General features: G+C 48.2%; 1 protein-coding gene across 1 annotated transcript in view; it reads left to right on the plus strand.

The window, feature by feature from the left end:
• NRAP (nebulin related anchoring protein) overlaps nucleotides 1–21,289 on the plus strand; it is a 95,075-nt gene that overhangs the window by 16,145 nt on the left and 57,641 nt on the right. Inside the window, exons 2-3 of the mRNA XM_083150242.1 lie at nucleotides 16,228–16,322; nucleotides 18,992–19,079. Of these exons, the coding sequence (XP_083006368.1) occupies nucleotides 16,228–16,322; nucleotides 18,992–19,079 (183 nt within the window). The remainder of the gene's footprint in view (nucleotides 1–16,227; nucleotides 16,323–18,991; nucleotides 19,080–21,289) is intronic.

The raw sequence follows: 21,289 nt of genomic DNA on the forward strand, positions 1-21,289 counted from the left end.
GAAGGTTAGGGAGAGAGCCGGGGCAGTGCTCTGATGTACAGGAGATTAGGGATGTACTATGGCCTGTAGGATATCATGCCCACCGTGTGCCAGGCATGATATCCCATGTATTACCAGGCTGTAATACATGGGGAAGGTTAGGGAGAGAGCGGGGGCAGTGCTCTGATGTACAGGAGATTAGGGATGTACTATGGCCTGTAGGATATCATGCCCACCGTGTGCCAGGCATGATATCCCATGTATTACCAGGCTGTAATACATGGGGAAGGTTAGGGAGAGAGCGGGGGCAGTGCTCTGATGTACAGGAGATTAGGGATGTACTATGGCCTGTAGGATATCATGCCCACCGTGTGCCAGGCATGATATCCCATGTATTACCAGGCTGTAATACATGGGGAAGGTTAGGGAGAGAGCGGGGGCAGTGCTCTGATGTACAGGAGATTAGGGATGTACTATGACCTGTAGGATATCATGCCCACCGTGTACCAGGCATGATATCCCATGTATTACCAGGCTGTAATACATGGGGAAGGTTAGGGAGAGAGCCGGGGCAGTGCTCTGATGTACAGGAGATTAGGGATGTACTATGGCCTGTAGGATATCATGCCCACCGTGTGCCAGGCATGATATCCCATGTATTACCAGGCTGTAATACATGGGGAAGGTTAGGGAGAGAGCGGGGGCAGTGATCTGATGTACAGGAGATTAGGGATGTACTATGGCCTGTAGGATATCATGCCCACCGTGTGCCAGGCATGATATCCCATGTATTACCAGGCTGTAATACATGGGGAAGGTTAGGGAGAGAGCCGGGGCAGTGCTCTGATGTACAGGAGATTAGGGATGTACTATAGCCGGTAGGATATCATGCCCACTGTGTGCCAGGCATGATATCCCATGTATTACCAGGCTGTAATACATGGGGAAGGTTAGGGAGAGAGCCGGGGCAGTGCTCTAATGTACAGGAGATTAGGGATGTACTATGGCCTGTAGGATATCATGCCCACCGTGTGCCAGGCATTATATCCCATGTATTACCAGGCTGTAATACATGGGGAAGGTTAGGGAGAGAGCGGGGGCAGTGCTCTGATGTACAGGAGATTAGGGATGTACTATGGCCTGTAGGATATCCTGCCCACCGTGTGCCAGGCATGATATCCCATGTATTACCAGGCTGTAATACATGGGGAAGGTTAGGGAGAGAGAGGGGGCAGTGCTCTGATGTACAGGAGATTAGGGATGTACTATGGCCTGTAGGATGTCATGCCCACCGTGTGCCAGGCACATACCCGGATCACCCTGTCTGAGCTATTATCTCCCCATGACATCACAGTCTCCTGAGTCACAGACCACACTCCGCTGTTGATGTGAGAGTCATATCTTGGTACATAGAACCTATCTTGTAGATGACGTGTGTGCCCATTCCAAGCACGGCTCGCAGCAGGGGGGGGGGGCACTAGAGTCTATTTTATCACGTATTATTACACCTTCAGACTATTCCAGAGCCCAGAGATGGGTCACAGGAGCACTGCGCATTGGCTGCTGCTCAGTGTACACAGTGCAGGCCAATTCAGTGTGTGCAATACCGATATATTATATATACGTTCATTATCAGTATTTAAAAATGTGTCGCTTCAATATCCTTATTTATAGAGGCGACATCGCTAGTCATATGCATGCTAGGTGTAGTACTCAGCATATGATGCTGCACAGTACTACTTCTATTATTCAGTAATGCTGAGGACAGCTGCTCCCATTATCGCTGCCGTCTGCGATGCCCAGATGTGGGGTTGTGCTGGGAGAGATCCCACTGGATCATGCCCAGATGTGGGACTGTGCTGGGAGAGATCCCACTGGATCATGCCCAGATGTGGTGTTGTGCTGGGAGAGATCCCACTGGATCATGCCCAGATGTGGGACTGTGCTGGGAGAGATCCCACTGGATCATGCCCAGATGTGGGGTTGTGCTGGGAGAGATCCCACTGGATCATGCCCAGATGTGGGACTGTACTGGGAGAGATCCCACTGGATCATGCCCAGATGTGGGACTGTGCTGGGAGAGATCCCACTGGATCATGCCCAGATGTGGGACTGTGCTGGGAGAGATCCCACTGGATCATGCCCAGATGTGGGACTGTGCTGGGAGAGATTCCACTGGATCATGCCCAGATGTGGTGTTGTGCTGGGAGAGATCCCACTGGATCATGCCCAGATGTGGGACTGTGCTGGGAGAGATCCCACTGGATCATGCCCAGATGTGGGGTTGTGCTGGGAGAGATCCCACTGGATCATGCCCAGATGTGGGACTGTGCTGGGAGAGATCCCACCGGACCAAAGCCTGACCTTAGGAAATATGGGAGATGCAACCAAAGTCCAAAAACAGACTCCTGGGCACATTTTCCCTTTAATATATACCGTCACCCTTCTTCTGTATACTGGGCGGAATTTTCAGTACTTGTTTTCTATTTCACCCTGTGCTCAGAGTCGCTTCTAATACTCAAGGGGCCCGATTCAGACCTGATCGCACAAGGCCGATTATAGATACACTCTCCATGCATGCGGTTCGCAGTAAACATGCACAAAGCCATCTTGCGATGAAGTCCTGCAACTATTTCTATACGCACGCTGTTCACAAGGCAATTGACAGGAAGTAGGATTCTGGGGATGGCGGCTGTTCGGCCGGGCAGCGTTTCCCTGTCCGCTAGGCTCAGGGCCAGATTAACAATGGACCTGATGGAGCTACAGCTCCAGGCCCACTCTCCAAATAGGCCCATTTTGTAGCTGAGGGTCAGGGCTTTCAAACAAGCCTGGCCCCGCGTTGCTAGCCTCCCGAGAACTGGAGATTCCGCCAGGCAAAGCAGGAACATTTTCCCCATAGGATAACATGAGACTCGCTAATTCCGACCCCCAGCTGGTTCCAACGGCATCACAGAAGCTCGAGGTTGATCTCAGTCTAACCCAAATTGCTGGACCTTCAATCTGATACCAGGTTGGTCCATATGGGTTCATTGGTTCCAGAGATATTGCAGGTAAACCCATTTTTTTGTTTCTGAAATGTAATTTCATGGCTGTTCGTGTTGTTTGAGGACAGATTTCTCTGGAACCAAACGGCCCCGTTTCACAGGACCAAAATCATTTGAAGGCTACATGTAAATGGGTCAGTTGACATGTAAATGGGTCAGTTGGCTCCGAAGATACAGCTGGTTGTTTAAAGGGGGGTGTAGTTTTCTCTCATCACACCAGAAAATGCTGGAACTAGGCTGGTGTAATAGGGGCCAGCCCGGGTAAATCCCTGCATTTTCTGGAGTGAAAGGGGTATTATTTCAAATAGCCGGGACCTGCATTGCTCTGAAAGCAGCCGGGCAGCCCCCTGCTCTCTGTCCGGCTGTCAATGGCTGTCATTTCTGCCCGGCTGTCCCCCAGTTACCGCAAGCAAGTATTCCCCCTTGGCAATGAGCATGCAATCCCACATGGCAATGAGCATGGAACCTCTGGCAATGAGCATGTAACCCCTGGCAATGAGCATATAGGTAAGCAGCACTTATGTAGCATAATTTTTAATAGGCATTATGGTGTTTGGCATAATACATAATGGACATTATGCAGTGTGGCTTAACATGTAATGGGCATTATGGTGTAAATTTTTAATGTGCGCCTTTGGCGCGCAATACCCCTATTTATGAAGCATATTGTGTATTATTGCTCAATCTGTTTGGTATAGTGTGTATTTTGGCTCAATCCCTGTGGCAAAATGGAAATTTTGCCTTAATCTGTGTGCCATAGTGTGAATTTCGGCTCAGTCGGTGTGAGTTTTTGCTCATTCCATGTGGCATAATGTGTAATAGGCAAGTACAGTATAAAGGGGTTACTATTTTGTTGCATGATTTGTATAAGGAGTATATGCGGTCCGGTATGATATGCCGGTGGTTGGAATCCCGGCGGTTGAAATACTGACGCCGGAATCCCGTCCGCCGCAATGCTGACAGGGGGGCTGTGGTTCGCTCCCCCTTGCAGGCACACTGCGCTGGCCACGCAGCGAGCCCGGTGCCTCGCTACGCTCGGCACACTATTTTATTCTCCCTCTATGGGTGTTGTGGACACCCAAAGAGGGACAAAGTGCCGGCATTGCGGCGGTCGGGATTCCGGCATCGGTATTTCGACTGTCGGGATTCCGACCGCCGACATATTGACCGCATCCCGGTATATGGTGTGGTAAACTTAGGTGACCACATAAAAGGTGCTGAAATGTTGTCTACCAAGTTTTGGCTTTCAGTATTTTTTTTATGACTGGAGTGCCGCCTCACCCCACAAGTATCTTACAATCTTAGGACATCAGCATCCTGCAGGTGCACCTTTGGAGGTCACCCGCCAATATATCTCCCTGCATTTTTCCTATGCCAACCACCTGCCTTTTCCAGGCATATGTAATTAGTTGAAAGTAGTTACACAAATAGAGACACACCCATGAGCAGACCACCCAACCAGAACACTGGCCACGCCCCCACATTATTAGGTGCTGGCCACAACCCCTATATTGCGCATAATAGGCCCTTGATAATTTTCAGCTCCAGGCCCATTTAGACCTTAATCTGGCTCTGGCTAGTGAACACTGGCTTATGTTTGCCTCTTTTATTGTCCAATAGCCACTTTACACCAAAGTCCCGGCCTGACCCAGGATTTGACACTACTGGTCCAGGTTATTCCTGCGTATTTATCCTCCATACAGGTGCAGTGGAACTCTTTTGCCGGCGCTTGGAGATGACATCATCAGGAAATCTGGACATCCACAATCTGTGAGCCAGTTTGCACTGCCCCATCCCAGGACCAACCCTGCAAAGTACCCGGGTTGGATTGTCAGGTCACTGGACCTGAATTAAGGGGCCCATTTATCATGGATTGCATTTACAATGCGATCTGGGTGGACTGCCCCCCCCCCCCCCCCCCCCCAGGCTGGCTGGACTGCCGCCGGGGTGTGTAGCCCATAGGCTACAATGGGCTATTGTCATCTCAGAATGGCGATAGCCCAGGGATGCACAGCCGGGCTGCCCGATGTTGATACATCAAGCAGCTTCGTATCCCTATAGGGGAGGCGGCCGGCAGCGATGCAGGGGGGATCACAGCAGGGATCGGAGATTCCTGCTGCAGTCCCCCTGTGATATAATCGGGGGATACTTAATATTTGTGGCTAACGCCCAACGGGTGTTTTGGGGGATTTAGCCGCAAATATTGTTTGATAAATGTGGCCCTAAGTGAGCCAGAGCTGTCGGACTTAATCCCCTGCTGTATTGTTCTATGTACTGTATTGCGGCTGAGAAAAATAGATGATAATAAGCCTTGCTGAGCCATGGCTCTCCGGAGAAGGCGAGGTGAGGAAGGCTCCATCTGTACCTTTTTTTTTTTGGAAGATGCGTTCTACAATTATTACAAATGCATTATCTGTACATTCCAGGGTACACGGCAGCATAATATAACATAGGAAGGTAGAAGACAGTAAAGGATACATTTACTATATGCTCCAAAAATTAAAAGCACCTCTTTGTCCATAGCAACTAATCTGATTCTATCTATCATTTCCTAGGATACAATAGAGAAATGATAGACAGAATTTGATTGGTTAAGAAAAAAAAATGGTTTCCTCCGACACACTGAATGATATCAGTAACCAATCTGGGATGGCATCAGGGGAACGCCCAGCGTTTTAAGGACTTGTCCATAGAGAGGTTGGGCGTTCTCCTGAGAACACAGGCATTTCAATGCCTACACGGCGCGGGCAGCTGATCACATGTCACAGTCACATGATGTCAGTGCCCACCCCAAATTCGGAGGACAACGTTGAAATGAAAAGTCAGTCGAGGTGAGCGACCGTCGGATGATATTTCCTTCGCGCAGCCACATTTGAGTGGATGTGTAAGCGTCAGGTGCATCGGCGCAACACCGTTAACCGCTCGCCTGCGAAAAATCAGGTGCGCGTACTTCTGTGAATCAGGCCCTATAAACATTAACTTACGAGCAAAGTGTTACATGAAACCTATGTGACCTCACTCTCCTTTATAGAAAACATTGTCACTGTGTCGTTGTCCTGTGCCCCCCCCCCCATAACCCCTATAAATGGGATCCCTACTTCCGTCACTTCTCCCATGTGTACATAAATAGCCTGTCTCCAGCGCTGCCAGATTTAAGAGCTGACTCTTCCAGAAGGTCAGTGACGAGCTGGTACTGAGAGCGGGTTACTGTGTAAGCTGGTGTCAGCTGTCTGTTCCCCCCCGAGCTGCCTGGATCTGAGAGTCTATCGCTTCCCACCACCTACAAGTTCTCCCATACCTGGATTTAACCATGAACGTGGCACCGTGTGCCCGCTGCGGCTATGGCGTGTACCCGGCTGAGAAGATCAACTGCATAGATCAGGTGAGTGCGTTGTAGGGCAGCATTTCTGCAGTTGGGCGATACTCATTGCTACAAAACCGATCGCTCAATCCGATCAGCTTGTATCGAACGGATAATAAAAAGAAAGTCGTTTTTTTTATGGGTGACCGTTGCGCCAGTACGATGAAATGTAGAATACTACATCGCTGTGACTAGATTACGCGAGGGTCTGCGCTGTGTTTATGTGATTATTCTGATGATCGTATGACTTTCCTACCATGTCTTCCTGCTCTGATGACATCACAGTTGTACTGTAGTATGTGTTGTATGAGTTGCTTAGTGTTAAAGTGTAAGCGGGAAGATCCATAATATCCGTCAGTTATAGTCGGGTCTGCGTCCTTCCTTACAATACACACGCTTTCCCAATGAGCGCTGAAAAGATGACATCATAATATAGAAATATACATACGGTATATTAACGTCACCTTATGATTGGACAGTACGGTTGTGTTTTGAGGTTCCCTGGTATTTACATTGTGGTTGTGTAGATATAAAAGTGAGGACACAAAAGCTCTCCCCATCTGCACATTTCTAGCACCCAGAGCTGTTTTTGTTTTATTTAAACCTTTACTATTTTTATATTGAATAAAGTTTCTTTTGGTATTTGTCTTCCTAAACGGAACGTTCGTTTCTTGTTGCTTTTTGGTCTGCAGGTGACTGTTGTATTCTCCGCATGTCCATTCTGGGGGGTTTCTCAATTAAATTAATATTAAACAGGTATATTGTTGTGTACAGAACCCTCAGTGATATATGGGCTGGTTATAATGGCCTGGCTTGGTTATAAAGACCTTGCTTGTTTATTGTGGTCTATCTTGGTTACAAAAACTTGTTACGGTTATAAAGTCCTGGCTTGGTTATAAAGGCATTGGTTGGATATAAAATTCTCAGGTGGTTAGAAAGTCCTAGCTTGATTAGAAATGCTTAGGTTCATTGTAAATGCTTGGGTTGATAATAAAGGCCTGTTGGATTATAATGGTCTGGGCTGATTATAATGCCTGACTTGTTATACAGGATTTGTGCTTTGTTATAAAGGCCTGGGCTGGTTATTCAGGGCCTGGGCTGGGTTAGACGGGGCCTGGGCTGGGTTAGACGGGGCCTGGGCTGGGCTAGACGGGGCCTGGGCTGGACATGGAAGAAAAAATAGAATATGCAGCGCTCTGTAGTTATTAAAGAAATTTCTGACTAATGGATTGACTTTTAGCAGATTTTTATGTATAAAAATATGGCATAAAAAATAATAACATATAACAATTTAATAAGCCTTTTGGCTACACAAAAATTACAACTTAATAAGCCTAATGGCTACACATAGTACATTCTAAAAAGAAAAGGTGCATGCAGGGGATAATAGATAGTGGCTCAGTCTGGGCTGGGTTAGACGGGGCATGGGCTGGGTTAGACGGGGCATGGGCTGGGTTAGACGGGGCCTGGGCTGGGTTACACATGGCCTGGGCTGGTTACACGGGGCCTGGGCTGGGTTATACTGGGCCTGGAATGGTTTAAAATGGCCTGGGATGGTTACACATGGCCTGGGCTGGTTACACAGGGCATTGGATGGTTATACGGGGCCTGGGCTGGGTTACACAGGGCCTGGGCTGAGTTACACAGGGCCTGGGCTGGGTTACACAGGGCTCACGCTGGGTTACACAGGGCCCGGGCTGGATTACACAGAGCCTGGGCTGGGTTACACAGAGCCTGGGCTGGGTTACACAGGGCCTGGGCTGGGTTAGACGGGGCCTGGGCTGGGTTAAACGGGGCCTGGGCTGGGTTACACAGGGCCTGGGCTGGTTATACGGGACCGGGGATGGTTATACATGGCCTGGGCTGGGTTACACTGGGCCTGGGCTGGTTATACGGGACCGGGGATGGTTACACAGGGCCTGGGCTGGGTTACACAGGGCCTGGCCTGGGTTACACGGGGCCTGCGCTGGGTTACACGGGGCCTGCGCTATGTTACACGGGGCCCGCGCTGGGTTACACGGGGCCCGCGCTGGGTTACACGGGGCCCGGGCTGGGTTACACGGGGCCCGGGCTGGGTTACACGGGGCCTGGGCTGGGTTACACGGGGCCTGGGCTCGGTTACATGGGGGCTGGGTTATACTGGGCCTGGGCTGGGTTATACGGGCCTGGGCTGGGTTATACCGGGCCTGGGCTGGTTATACGGGACCGGGGATGGTTACACAAGGCCTGGGCTGGGTTACACAGGGCCTGGCCTGGGTTACACGGGGCCTGCGCTGGGTTACACGGGGCCTGGGCTGGGTTACACGGGGCCTGGGCTGGGTTACACGGGGCCTGGGCTGGGTTACACGGGGCCTGGGCTGGGTTACACGGGGCCTGGGCTCGGTTACACGGTGCCTGGGCTCGGTTACACGGGGGCTGGGTTATACTGGGCCTGGGCTGGGTTATATGGGCCTGTGCTGGGTTACACGGGGCCTGGGCTGGGTTACACGGGGCCTGGGCTGGGTTACACGGGGCCTGCGCTGGGTTACACGGGGCCTGCGCTGGGTTACACGGGGCCTGCGCTGGTTATACGGGTTCTGGGCTGGGTTATACGGGGCCTGGGCTGGGTTATACAGGGCCTGGGCTGGGTTACACGGGCCTGAGCTGGGTTACACGGGGCCTGGGCTGGGTTATACGGGGCCTGGGCTGGGTTATACGGGGCCTGGGCTGGGTTATACGGGGCCTGGGCTGGGTTATACATGGCCTGGGCTGGGTTATACATGGCCTGGGCTGGGTTATACAGGGCCTGGGCTGGGTTACACGGGGTCTGGGCTGGGTTACACGGGGTCTGGGCTGGGTTACACGGGGCCTGGGCTGGGTTATACATGGCCTGGGCTGGGTTATACAGGGCCTGGGCTGGGTTACACGGGGTCTGGGCTGGGTTACACGGGGTCTGGGCTGGGTTACACGGGGCCTGGGCTGGGTTATACATGGCCTGGGCTGGGTTATACATGGCCTGGGCTGGGTTATACATGGCCTGGGCTGGGTTATACATGGCCTGGGCTGGGTTATACAGGGCCTGGGCTAGGTTACACGGGGTCTGGGCTGGGTTATACAGGGCCTGGGCTGGTTATACGGGACCGGGGATGGTTACACAGGGCCTGGGCTAGGTTACACGGGGTCTGGGCTGGGTTATACATGGCCTGGGCTTGGTTTTTCCCTTTGATATTATACATGGTGTGACGGGGGCTCAGCGGGACACTTGGCGAAAGGTAGAAACTCTCCTATCACCAGTAAGTACAAATTAAGAACTGAGACTTCTCCAATGTGACCCGGATTCATCTCCGATGCAGCGTCCGGTTCTATTTATGTTACAGTTTTCTCCAGGTGGCGGAGGATGTGTCCTGGCCACCGGCTATCAGGATGGTGCCAAAGGTTAAACCTCAGCGCTAGAGAAACAGCGAGTTTCAAATTAGTACATTTTGCTTCCAGGTAACTGTAATGTGGCGGAACGTCGGTACCGGCCCCCTATCATCAGTACAATCCCCCTATCAGTAAGGAAACCATGCGCGGGGCTTCTCCTGGTCCTATAGTAATTATACTGATGGAGTTTTCCAATTGAGGGCCGACTGTATTACACGTGTCTGTCTAGCAGTTACCCCAGAGCGTCTTATGTACCTGTGATGACAAATTTTGCATCTCACTGATCACTGGCCGATACAGATGGAGCAGGTTCTAGAACAGCACATGGACACACCCACTATTTCAGTGAAACATTTTTACTATTTAAACAGATTATTATTGCAACCATACAGATAGAGCCGTCTTCACCTAGCCTTCTCTGGGGGACACGGTCAATAGGTCGACACCACTAGGTCGACATGGGTCTAGGTCGACGTGTCATTATGTCGACACAAACATTAGGTCGACATTCAAAAGGTCGACATTGCCTGGGTGGTATTTCATACCCTACCATCCCACTAGGGCGTGGTGGGAGAGTAAAATAGTGTGCTGAGCGCAGCGAGGGTCCATGCCCGAACCATGGCGAGCGCAGCGAGGGTCCATGCCCGAACCACGGCGAGCGCAGCGAGGCGATGCGATGCGATGCGGTGCACTTCAAACTGTGTCCTTGTCAACTGTGTTGACATTCGGGTTAAAAAAAAGTGAATCCCAATGCTATTATTTTGCTGTTTGTTCGCTGAACTAACATAAAAACAAAAAAAGACAGTGGTATTCATAACAGTATATTTTATTTACATGCATCACACCAAAGTGTCTGTAAATGCATTGTCCAGATATCTGTCTCATTTAACTGTATTGTTTTCCACTGCAAAAATAAAGAGTTAAAAAAAATAATAAAAAAACAGTGAAAACCCCATGTCGACATTTTGACTGTCGACCTTGCCCATGTCGACCTAATGCTTGTGTCGACTTAATGTCCTGTCGACCTTGACCCATGTCGACCTAGTTGTTGTAGACCTAACAACCCACACCCTTCTCCGGAGAGCCATGGCTCAGCAAGGCTTATTATCATCTATTGTTCCCAGCTGCGATACAATACATACAATACATTTGCATCATTTTAGCCCCACCCCTTCCCCAAAGAGCCACGAATGCTGGTATTTGACCAACAGAGGGAGGGTGTGCGGGAGCTGCACTAAATGTGGGAGGCTTGCTCATCCTTCCGGGGGGCCAGGAGGGGGACACGACTTTCGGGACCCTCCCAAATATTCCGGGAGGGTAGGTAAGAATGAATGAAACCCAAGAATTCACGTATTATCTTTCACACAGAAAAGCAAAAGAGTGACTGAGCACCTGAGGCTCGTGAAAAATTTAGGGCGCAACTTTGTGGGGAAGGGGTGTGGCATAATAGAACCAATTCACATTACACCACAGAGTAGTGCCACTTATACACATTGTGCCAGCTGGAGCCCCTTAGACACACTGCGCCAGGATTATACACACCATAATGCCCATTACACATTATACCACATATCCTAATGCCCATTAGACATTATACCACACTGTAATGCCCATTACACATTATACCACACACTGTAATGCCCATTACACATTATACCCCACACTGTAATGGTCATTACACATTATACCACAGACCATAATGTGCATTACACATTATGCTGCACACTGTAATGCCTATTACATATTATTCCAGATAAGTGCCACTTATCAATATGTTTGTTGCCAGGAGTTATAGTACTTACTTGATGCCCGGGGTTTCATGCTCATTTTCAGTTGTTTCCTGCTCGTTGCCACAGGGGATTACATGCTCATTGCCAGCGGAGTTACATGCTCTTAGCCAGGAAGAGTTACATGCTCGTTTCAAGGTCAGGGAAGGAATGCTGCCTCCTGCTTTTCCACCTCAGGCTTTCAGAGACGTTGGAGTCTGGAATGGTGCCCGCCAGCTCTTACAGTGCACCCCACCACGTGCACTGATGCAATCGAGCCCACAGCACCCCCTGATAGCTGGGTGGCCATGTGGACATGCATGTGGCAGTAGGCAAGCAAGGGCGGATCTAGACTTTACATTTATGGGGTGCGCTGCATTGTCAGAGGGGCGTGTCTAGCACCGCTATTCAAAATGTTTAGCACCACCTATTGGCACTCACTGCAATATAAAACGCTCTTTCACCCCACACCACCACACACATAATAAACAGGGAGAGTGACACCATAATACCAACTAGACACTGTCACACATCGTGATGCCCATTACATATTATACCATACACCGTAATGCCCATTTAACATTATACCACATGCCATACTGCCCATTAAACTTTATCCCACACACTGTAATTCTCAATACATAATATTCCACACGCCATAATGCCCATTACACATTATGACACACACCGTAATGTTCATTACACCTTATGACACACACTGTAATGCTCAATACACATTATATCACAGAATGTAATACCTATTACATATTATTCCACACACTTTTATGCCTATTAAATATTATGCCACATAAGTTCCGCTTACCTACATGGTAGTTGCCAGGGGTTACATGCTTGTTGCCAGAGGTTTCTTGCTCAATGCCAGGGGTTACATGGTTCTTGCCAGGAGTTTCATTCTCATTGCCATGGAGGATTACATGCTTCTTGCCAGTGGGAGTATACATGCTCATTGCACAGTGCTAGCTCATGTCACTCTGCAAGCAGCGGCATGGAGCACACACACCCTGCGTATGCCTGCATACACTAAATAGACAAAGGTATTTGAATTCCTGACCATTACATCAAGAGGGACTGTAATGACACTGTATACAAATACGTTAATATGGAGTTGTTCCCCCTTCTGCAGCTAGTAGGAGTCTGTAGGTGTTTGTGCCCATTCATTCTGTTGAGCATTTATGAGGTCAGGTCCTGCCGTCCAGGGAGGACAGATGAACTGCACAGGATGAGATTAATACTGCTTTCACATTGCAGAAATGGGTAATGACACGGTATTCTTAAATGGGACTTTAAAACGGGTCAGAGCCTTGAGACCTTTCACATTGCAGGTGAAAACCGTTTTAAAAATCATTTAATACCATTCAAACATTCAACCCGTTTAACCCCCAAGGGACACGTTTCAAGCCATTGAAATAGAGCCATTCACACTGCCAAAAAAACGGCTTTAAAACGTGTAGGATTCTGCTTTTTAACCGTGTTGAAATACCGGTTAACTTTAACCGGTAAATCAACTTTGGCACTTTCACATTGCAGCCTTAAACGTTTTAAAATGGGAAAAAAACGGCAATATACCGTTTTAAAAGTGCAATGTGAAAGGGGTATTAGGGTTCCATTTATCAATCAATATTTGTGGCTAAATCCCAGAAAACACCCGTTTTGGGGGGTTAGCCGCAAATATTAAGTATCACCCAAATTTATCAGGAAGGACCGCAACAGAAATCTCCGATCCCTCCTGCACCTCTGCTGGCCGCATCCCCCATAGGTCATACACCTATAGCTCGGTGGCGTACAGGGTATGCGTAATTTGTGTGTTTATCACATTACCAGCGCGACACACACAAATTCAGTAACAAATAAGTGGGCAAAAAAGACACATGGCGCAATGAACCTGCTACTTCAGCCCCCTGTCTACAGTAATCTCTGTGCAAATATATGTGAAACAGAGTGTAGCAGCACTGGGCCCCTTTATCCTCCCGGGCCCTGGTGCAATTAAACTGCTGCACCAATGATAGTTCAGCCTGTACAAGAAATGTCATTGTCTATAATCATACTTGACTACTTTTGAAAACTAGTTTCAGGGAGATTATAGTTGGTAATACAATGTTGCACAGCACCCCATTGAGGGGGCATGTCATGCTCCACCCAAAGGGCGTGTCTAGTTCCATATATGGAGAGATTGTGAAAAGAGATTGAGAACGTGGCACCTAGAAACGTAGGTGTGTGCTGCTACATCTGAAAAGAATCTTGTAAAAATGACTTATATGCGAATGTAGATGAGAAAGAGATACTAAAGTTGGTAAAGTGCTGAGAAATGCTGATGATGATTCAATGTAAATGTAGATGTGTAATGTGGGCTAGGTGACATGAGGGAGATTGCTAGACTAATGAGGGTGAGAGGGAGATTGCTGCTATGTCAGGAAGTCTCCTGCAGAATGCAGGAAGGGAGGTAACTATGATGTAACAGTGTAATGTGGGCTAGGTGACATGAGGGAGATTGCTAGACTAATGATGGAGAGCGGGAGATTGCTGCTATGTCAGGGAGTCTCCTGCAGAATGCAGGAGGGGAGGTAACGATGGTAACAGTGTAATCTGGGCTAGGTGACATGAGGGAGATCGCTAGACTAATGAGGGAGAGAGGGAGATTGCTGCTATGTCAGGGAGTCTCCTTCAGAATGCAGGAGGGGTGGTAACTGTGATGTAATAGTGTAATGTGGGCTAGGTGACATGAGGGAGATTGCTAGACTAATGATGGAGAGCGGGAGATTGCTGCTATGTCAGGGAGTCTCCTGCAGAATGCAGGAGGGGAGGTAACGATGGTAACAGTGTAATCTGGGCTAGGTGACATGAGGGAGATCGCTAGACTAATGAGGGAGAGAGGGAGATTGTTGCTATGTCAGGGAGTCTCCTGCAGAATGCAGGAGGGGAGGTAACGATGGTAACAGTGTAATCTGGGCTAGGTGACATGAGGGAGATCGCTAGACTAATGAGGGAGAGAGGGAGATTGCTGCTATGTCAGGGAGTCTCCTGCAGAATGTAGGAGGGGTGGTAGCTGTGATGTAACAGTGTAATGTGCGCTAGGTGACATGAGGGAGATTGCTAGACTAATGAGGGAGAGAGGGAGATTGCTCCTATGTCAGTGAGTCTCCTGCGGAATGCAGGAGGGGAGGTAACTATGATTTAACAGTGTAATGTGCGCTAGGTGACATGAGGGAGATTGCTAGACTAATGAGGGAGAGAGGGAGATTGCTCCTATGTCAGGGAGTCTCCTGCGGAATGCAGGAGGGGAGGTAACTATGATGTAACAGTGTAATGTGGGCTAGGTGACATGAGGGAGATTGCTAGACTAATGAGGGAGAGAGGGAGATTGCTGCTATGTCAGGGTGTCTCCTGCAGAATGCAGGAGGGGAGGTAACTATGATGTAACAGTGTAATGTGGGCTAGGTAAAATGTGGAAGATTGCTAGACTAATGAGGGAGAGAGGGAGATTGCTGCTATGTCAGGGAGTCTCCTGCAGAATACAGGAGGGGAGGTAACTATAATGTAACAGTGTAATGTGCGCTAGGTGACATGAGGGAGATTACTAGACTAATGAGGGAGAGAGGGAGATTGCTGCTATGTCAGGGTGTCTCCTGCAGAATGCAGGAGGGGAGGTAACTATGATGTAACAGTGTAATGTGCGCTAGGTGACATGAGGGAGATTACTAGACTAATGAGGGAGAGAGGGAGATTGCTGCTATGTCAGGGTGTCTCCTGCAGAATGCAGGAGGGGAGGTAACTATGATGTAACAGTGTAATGTGCGCTAGGTGACATGAGGGAAATTACTAGACTAATGAGGGAGAGAGGGAGATTGCTGCTATGTCAGGGAGTCTGCTGCAGAATGCAGGAGGGTAGGCAGCTATGTCTATAATGGATTGTGAAATTAAACAAACATTAGTAGTTGGGAGGGGATACTGTGATAGTGGGCCACATCTCTCTGTGGATGTAATGCATTACTCATGTATCACTGCTTAAGGACGAAACATTGTAATGTTTAAAAATCCTATTCCCCAAGTGATATATATATATATATATATATATATATATATATATATATATATATATATATATATAGATAGATAGATAGATAGATAGATAGATATATTGCAGTACAGTACTGTATACTCTGAGATTTATTAATTTGTTATTATTGTTTCCTGTTTTCTTTTCCATATATTGAACTCTATAGATTGTAAGCTTGCTAACAGGGCCCTCCTACCTTTTTTAACTGTCTGTAAATACCCAGTTTGTTGTAGTGCTGTTTCCACTTGTAAAGCTCCACAGAATTTGCTGCGCTACATAATAAACTGTAAATAAATACATTTTCCGTGATGCATCAAACGTGGCTATTTGAGGGTAAGTGAATAAAGACACATCAGCCAATCACTGCTGCTGCAGCTTTGCTACACTTGCATAATTGGGTGCGGCTTGTGGTCCCCATTATTATCTTGCTCCAAGATTTGAGTGGTGACGTCGCCTTACTGTACTTTACTACATTTCTGGCTTCTGTACCCTTGTTTACGGACAATACTGTACCCCTCATTATTTTGTGGCAGTACCAGGCATATACAATGTACAGTATATAGTAATAAGATAACCTATGTTATTATCTTTCCCCCCTAGACATGGCACAAGGCTTGCTTCCACTGTGAAATCTGCAAAATGATCTTGACGGTCAACAACTTTGTCAGCTACCAGAAGAAGCCGTTCTGCCAGGCGTAAGTTCCGCGTTTCGCCCTTTTCTTTGTCCCAGACTCCTTTTACCTTAAGAAATATTAATCCTGAGCTTTGCTTCTTGCTGCTGATGAAGCCTCGTAGAGGTGACTGTGGAATCATGACAATGGGAGAAAGAGTTGTAATAATTAGGGACAGGTGACTGTCAGGGAACTGGTAACACCCACATCACTGGCAGATCTTAGTTGGTTACATTGTTGCAGTTATGTTACAGAGCTGCAGAATTGTTACTGTAAGTGTCGCAGAGAGTGGCAAGGCATGTTGGGACTTGTAGTTTCACAACAGCTGGAGGGCCATAGTTTGGAGATGCCTGCCCTAGACAATAGGTCATCCTATTGGGCAGATCAGACCGACATATTGGTCACATGGTCTAGTGTGTACCCACTATGTCGGTGATAGTAAACATCCTTCGCTGGCCCCATTCTAGCTCCTTTGCTTCCTGCGTCAGCAAATATTTATGCACTCGCTCCCCCGATGGGTCCTCATTCTGCCAATGTCGGCCTGGGTACACATTGTATAAGGGTACAGATAACAACATCTGAAGGTGAGATTAGTACCCACAGTCCAAAGATTGTCAGAGATGGATTATTATTCGGGTATCTGTCGGTTGCTATGGTTACATACAGTACCGTGCAAAAGTTTGGGCCCCTTTTCCACTTGCAGAGCCGGGTCATACCCGGGAATGTGTTCCCGGATGCTTCCCGGGACACTACCCGGGAATGTACCCTTTCACATTGCACTCAGACCTGGGATCGACCCGGGACAGCCCCATTCACACTGATCCCGGGAAATCACTGCAAATACACATGCCTGTCATTAGAGCCCATGTGAGCCCAAGGAAGCTCCAATCAGCAGCTTTTTTAAAGTCCCGTGTACCCGATCCCGATACCATTCACACTGACCGCATCTCGTGTCGATTCCGGGTCCTACCCAGGTCAGGACCTGGGTAGAGATCCCGGAATGCTGAACACGGGATATTCATCCAAGACCCTTTCACACTGCACTAAATCCCGGGTTGATGCACGTTTATGTGCAAAAACCCGGGATATTTTTGCAAGTGGAAAAGGGGTAAGAATGCTTGTAGTGTTGGTAGCTAGCCAGTACTTATACATTTATAACTGTGGGAAGCAAGTCCAAGTGTTCTCGGCTACAAGCAGTTTTTCATGTGTGGACAGCACAACCCCTACACCCCCTACACCCCCTACACATGATCCGTTTCTAGGTTTACAGGTTTTGTTGGATGCGGCATTTAGGGGAGTTATTGCCTCAACGCATCAGATTCTATTATCTTAAAGATGAATAATAAATAAAAAAGAAGTAGATTCTGATTGGTTAACAACATTCCATCTTCAATGGAACGCCCATCAAATTAAATAAACCCCTAGGGGAGCACCACCTAATCAATACAGCTGTGACCCATCATCTTTAGATATTGGTATCAGTTTAGACAAATTAGTGAACCCATAATTACTGGTCATATTATTATCACACGACTTTCATCGCCCGACCATCTATGGTCCTCATCATTGCCCGTTCCTTTTGCTTCTCCAAAAGAGCTTGACCACCACATCTTAAAGCCTCAGTCTGCTTTGAAGTCTTTGGCTGGGAGAGACCTTGCTGATGCAGTATAGCTACCTTGTGTCTTGTTGCTGTGCTCAGTCTTGTCATTGTGTATGACCTGCGGCATGAAACTTCCACAACCTCACCTTTGTAGCAGAGTTTGGCTGTTCCTCAACCAGTTTTAAGCCTCCTACACAGCTGTTTCTGTTTCCATTAATGACTGATTAAACAAGCTACATATAAAAATGAGGATGATCAGGAGACCTGACTCTAATCCTGCAAAATCACTGACTGTATGCAAGTATACGTAGAAAAACGTTTTGAAGGCAAAGGGGGTCACACCAAATATTGACTTGATTTAGATTAATCTTCTTTTCATCCACTTTGCATTTTGTTAAGTGATAAATCTAATTAGCCAAAACTATTAACACCCCTATTATTGAGTATTCTAAGTATTCTTACTGTGCAGCATTTTACGCACCTGTCTAAAACTTTTGCACAGTACTGTACATGGTACTTATGTATTATCTGGGCTCCCATGTTAAATGCACCCCATTTTTTCATACCCCTACTATCCAACTACGCATGGAGTTGATTTTATATAGTGTGTCGAGCGCAGCGAGCCACCGTGCCCGAAGCGTGGTGAGCGCAGCGAACCCCGCGAGGGGACGCGGTCTCATAAGAAAAACGGGAGCCCAGATATTACATAAGTACCCTGTACATTTATTTTGCTCACAATTATTATTTTTACTACTACTTTATCGCCATAGACTTTATCTCTCTCCAAGCCTTAATACATAGACCTCTAAATGACATACTGTATTTTTGATTTCTATGACACTGTGTCGACAACCCAGCAATGTCGCCACCCCTGCTGGCCCTTTGCATGCAGTTGCATTTTTCTGATTGTGACCGCAGTTTAAGGTTGTCGCGCATTCAAGCAATGGCGTGCATCCATGAGCAGAATAGTACGAATCGCTGGATAGCAGTTTTCGTCTTTATGCGGCCCAACTTGAATCAGGCCCTTAATACGTAATAAGAGAAATAACAGATTAAAGACAAATTATTTATTTGTTATATTTATATATTACAGGCACAATCCCAAAAACAATTCTTTTACCAGCGTTTATGAAACTCCAGTAAACATCCATGTGAGGAAACAGTCTGAGGCTGTCAGTGAGGTAAGTGGATCTGTGTGGTCGCAGGAGAGACAGGGTCAGTGAGGTAAGTGGCTCTGGGGTGGATGTGTGTGGTCTCAGGATAGACAGGGCCATTGAGGTAAGTGGCTCTGTGGTGGATGTGTGTGGTCGCAGGAGAGACAGGGTCAGCGAGGTAAGTGGCTCTGTGGTGATGAATGTGATCTCAGGAGAGACAGGGTCAGTGAGGTAAGTGGCTCTGTGGTGAATGTGTGGTTTTAGAAGAGACAGGGTCAGTGAGGTAAGTGGATCTGTGTGGTCTAAGGAGAGACAGTGTCATTGAGGTAAGTGGCTTTGTGTGGATGTGTGTGGTCTCAGGAGAGACACGTTCAGGGAGGTAAGTGGCTCTGTGGCGATTTGTGTGGTCTCAGGAGAGACAGGGTCAGTGGCTCTGTGGTGATGCATGTTGTCTCAGGAGAGACAGGGTCAGTGGCTCTGTGGTGATGCATGTGGTCTTAGGAGAGACAGGGTCAGTGGCTCTGTGGTGATGCATGTGGTCTCAGGAGAGACAGGGTCAGTGGCTCTGTGGTGATGCATGTTGTCTCAGGAGACACAGGGTCAGTGAGGTAAGTGGCTTTGTGTGGATATGTGAGGTCTCAGGAGAGACAGCGTCAGTGAGGTAAGTGGCTCTGTGTGGATATGTGTGGTCTCAGGAGAGACAGGGTCAGTGAGGTAAGTGGCTCTGTGTGGATATGTGTGGTCTCAAGAGAGACAGGGTCAGTGAGGTAAGTGGCTCTGTGGTGATGCATGTGGTCTCAGAAGAAACAGGGTCAGTGAGGTAAGTGGCTCTGTGGTGGATGTGTGTGGTCTCAGTAGAGACAGGGTCAGTGAGGTAAGTGGCTCTTGGTGGATGTGTGTGGTCTCAGGAGAGACAGGGTCAGTGAGGTAAGTGGCTCTTGGTGGATGTGTGTGGTCTCAGGAGAGACAGGGTCAGTGAGGTAAGTGGCTCTTGGTGGATGTGTGTGGTCTCAGGAGAGACAGGGTCAGTGAGGTAAGTGGCTCTGTGGTGGATGTGTGTGGTCTCAGGAGAGACAGGGTCAGTGAGGTAAGTCGCTCTTGGTGGATATGTGCGGTCTTAGGAGAGACAGGGTAATATTCATGTGCAGCGCCCTTTGGTGTCTCTGTAGGCTGCAGGCAATGGCACTAAGTACGCCAAATACAAGGGGTGTGCATGGAAAGGACTTCAGTCTGTAGGTAGATCAATAGGTCGACATGCAAAAGGTCGACGTGAAAAATTTCAACATCTTCTAGGTCTTAGGTTCCAGGCTGTGCACCGTACAGTGCATTGCTGGCATTAATCTGGTACATTATCATGAATGTACTACCAGGATCTTACTACGGTAATCTACATCTCTGTGGGCAATGGCCACGCCCTCTCTGGAGACTAGCCACACCCCTAAACATGGCCCCCTTATGACTTCATTACCCCAGTGGGCCCCAGTCTGACACGTTATACAGCACGGGAAAACTGCGGCCCCCTGAAGCATTTATAAGACCAGGAAGGGCCACACATTACAATGAGACCACCTTCCCTTTCATGGAGAATGTGGTGCAATATGCATTCCCGTTATTGCATTTCCCACAACACATTGATACGAGCCGTCTGTGGGGTGATTGTTATGTTAGAGGCCTTACTGAGCCTCATACCAGACTTTCCGCAATGTCCCCTCTGACAGCTGCTTTTCAGGGTCAGACACAATAATCAGATCCCGGGGTGTAGGAGTCCGGACGGGGGCTGCTGGCGGTTGTCTTCTGGAATGCTCTGTGGTATTCTAATCTATTTTCGTTTCATGATGGTGATATGAGAGCTGTTATTTACAGATCACGTCCGTGTAACGCGCTTCCTGTCCTCGCTCTCCGCTGCCAGCTCCTGTCGCCTTCAATCACTGTCCTGCCAGGAGTTACCCAACACGCGACCTGTTACTGGGTGGCACTGACCACATTATTCTATAAAGGACATGGCAGAATCAAACCAACAAGACACTTATACAATGGATGAGTTTTTAATTGATGAATTTATAGAATAGATTAAAATGTTGAATTCCAATCAATGATAATATATAGGGGAATGTGATGTCATGAAGGCATGTGATGTCATGCAGGCATGTGACGTCACGCAGCCGCTGCGAGGCGGAAAATGGAGGCCCTGCACCTGCTTTTGCACCTGCTTTGCATGCAGGGGACTCCCATAGTTA

This window comes from Crinia signifera, chromosome 6 (genome assembly GCF_055691185.1).
Source record: "Crinia signifera chromosome 6, ASM5569118v1, whole genome shotgun sequence".
Classification (NCBI taxonomy): Eukaryota; Metazoa; Chordata; class Amphibia; order Anura; family Myobatrachidae; genus Crinia; species Crinia signifera.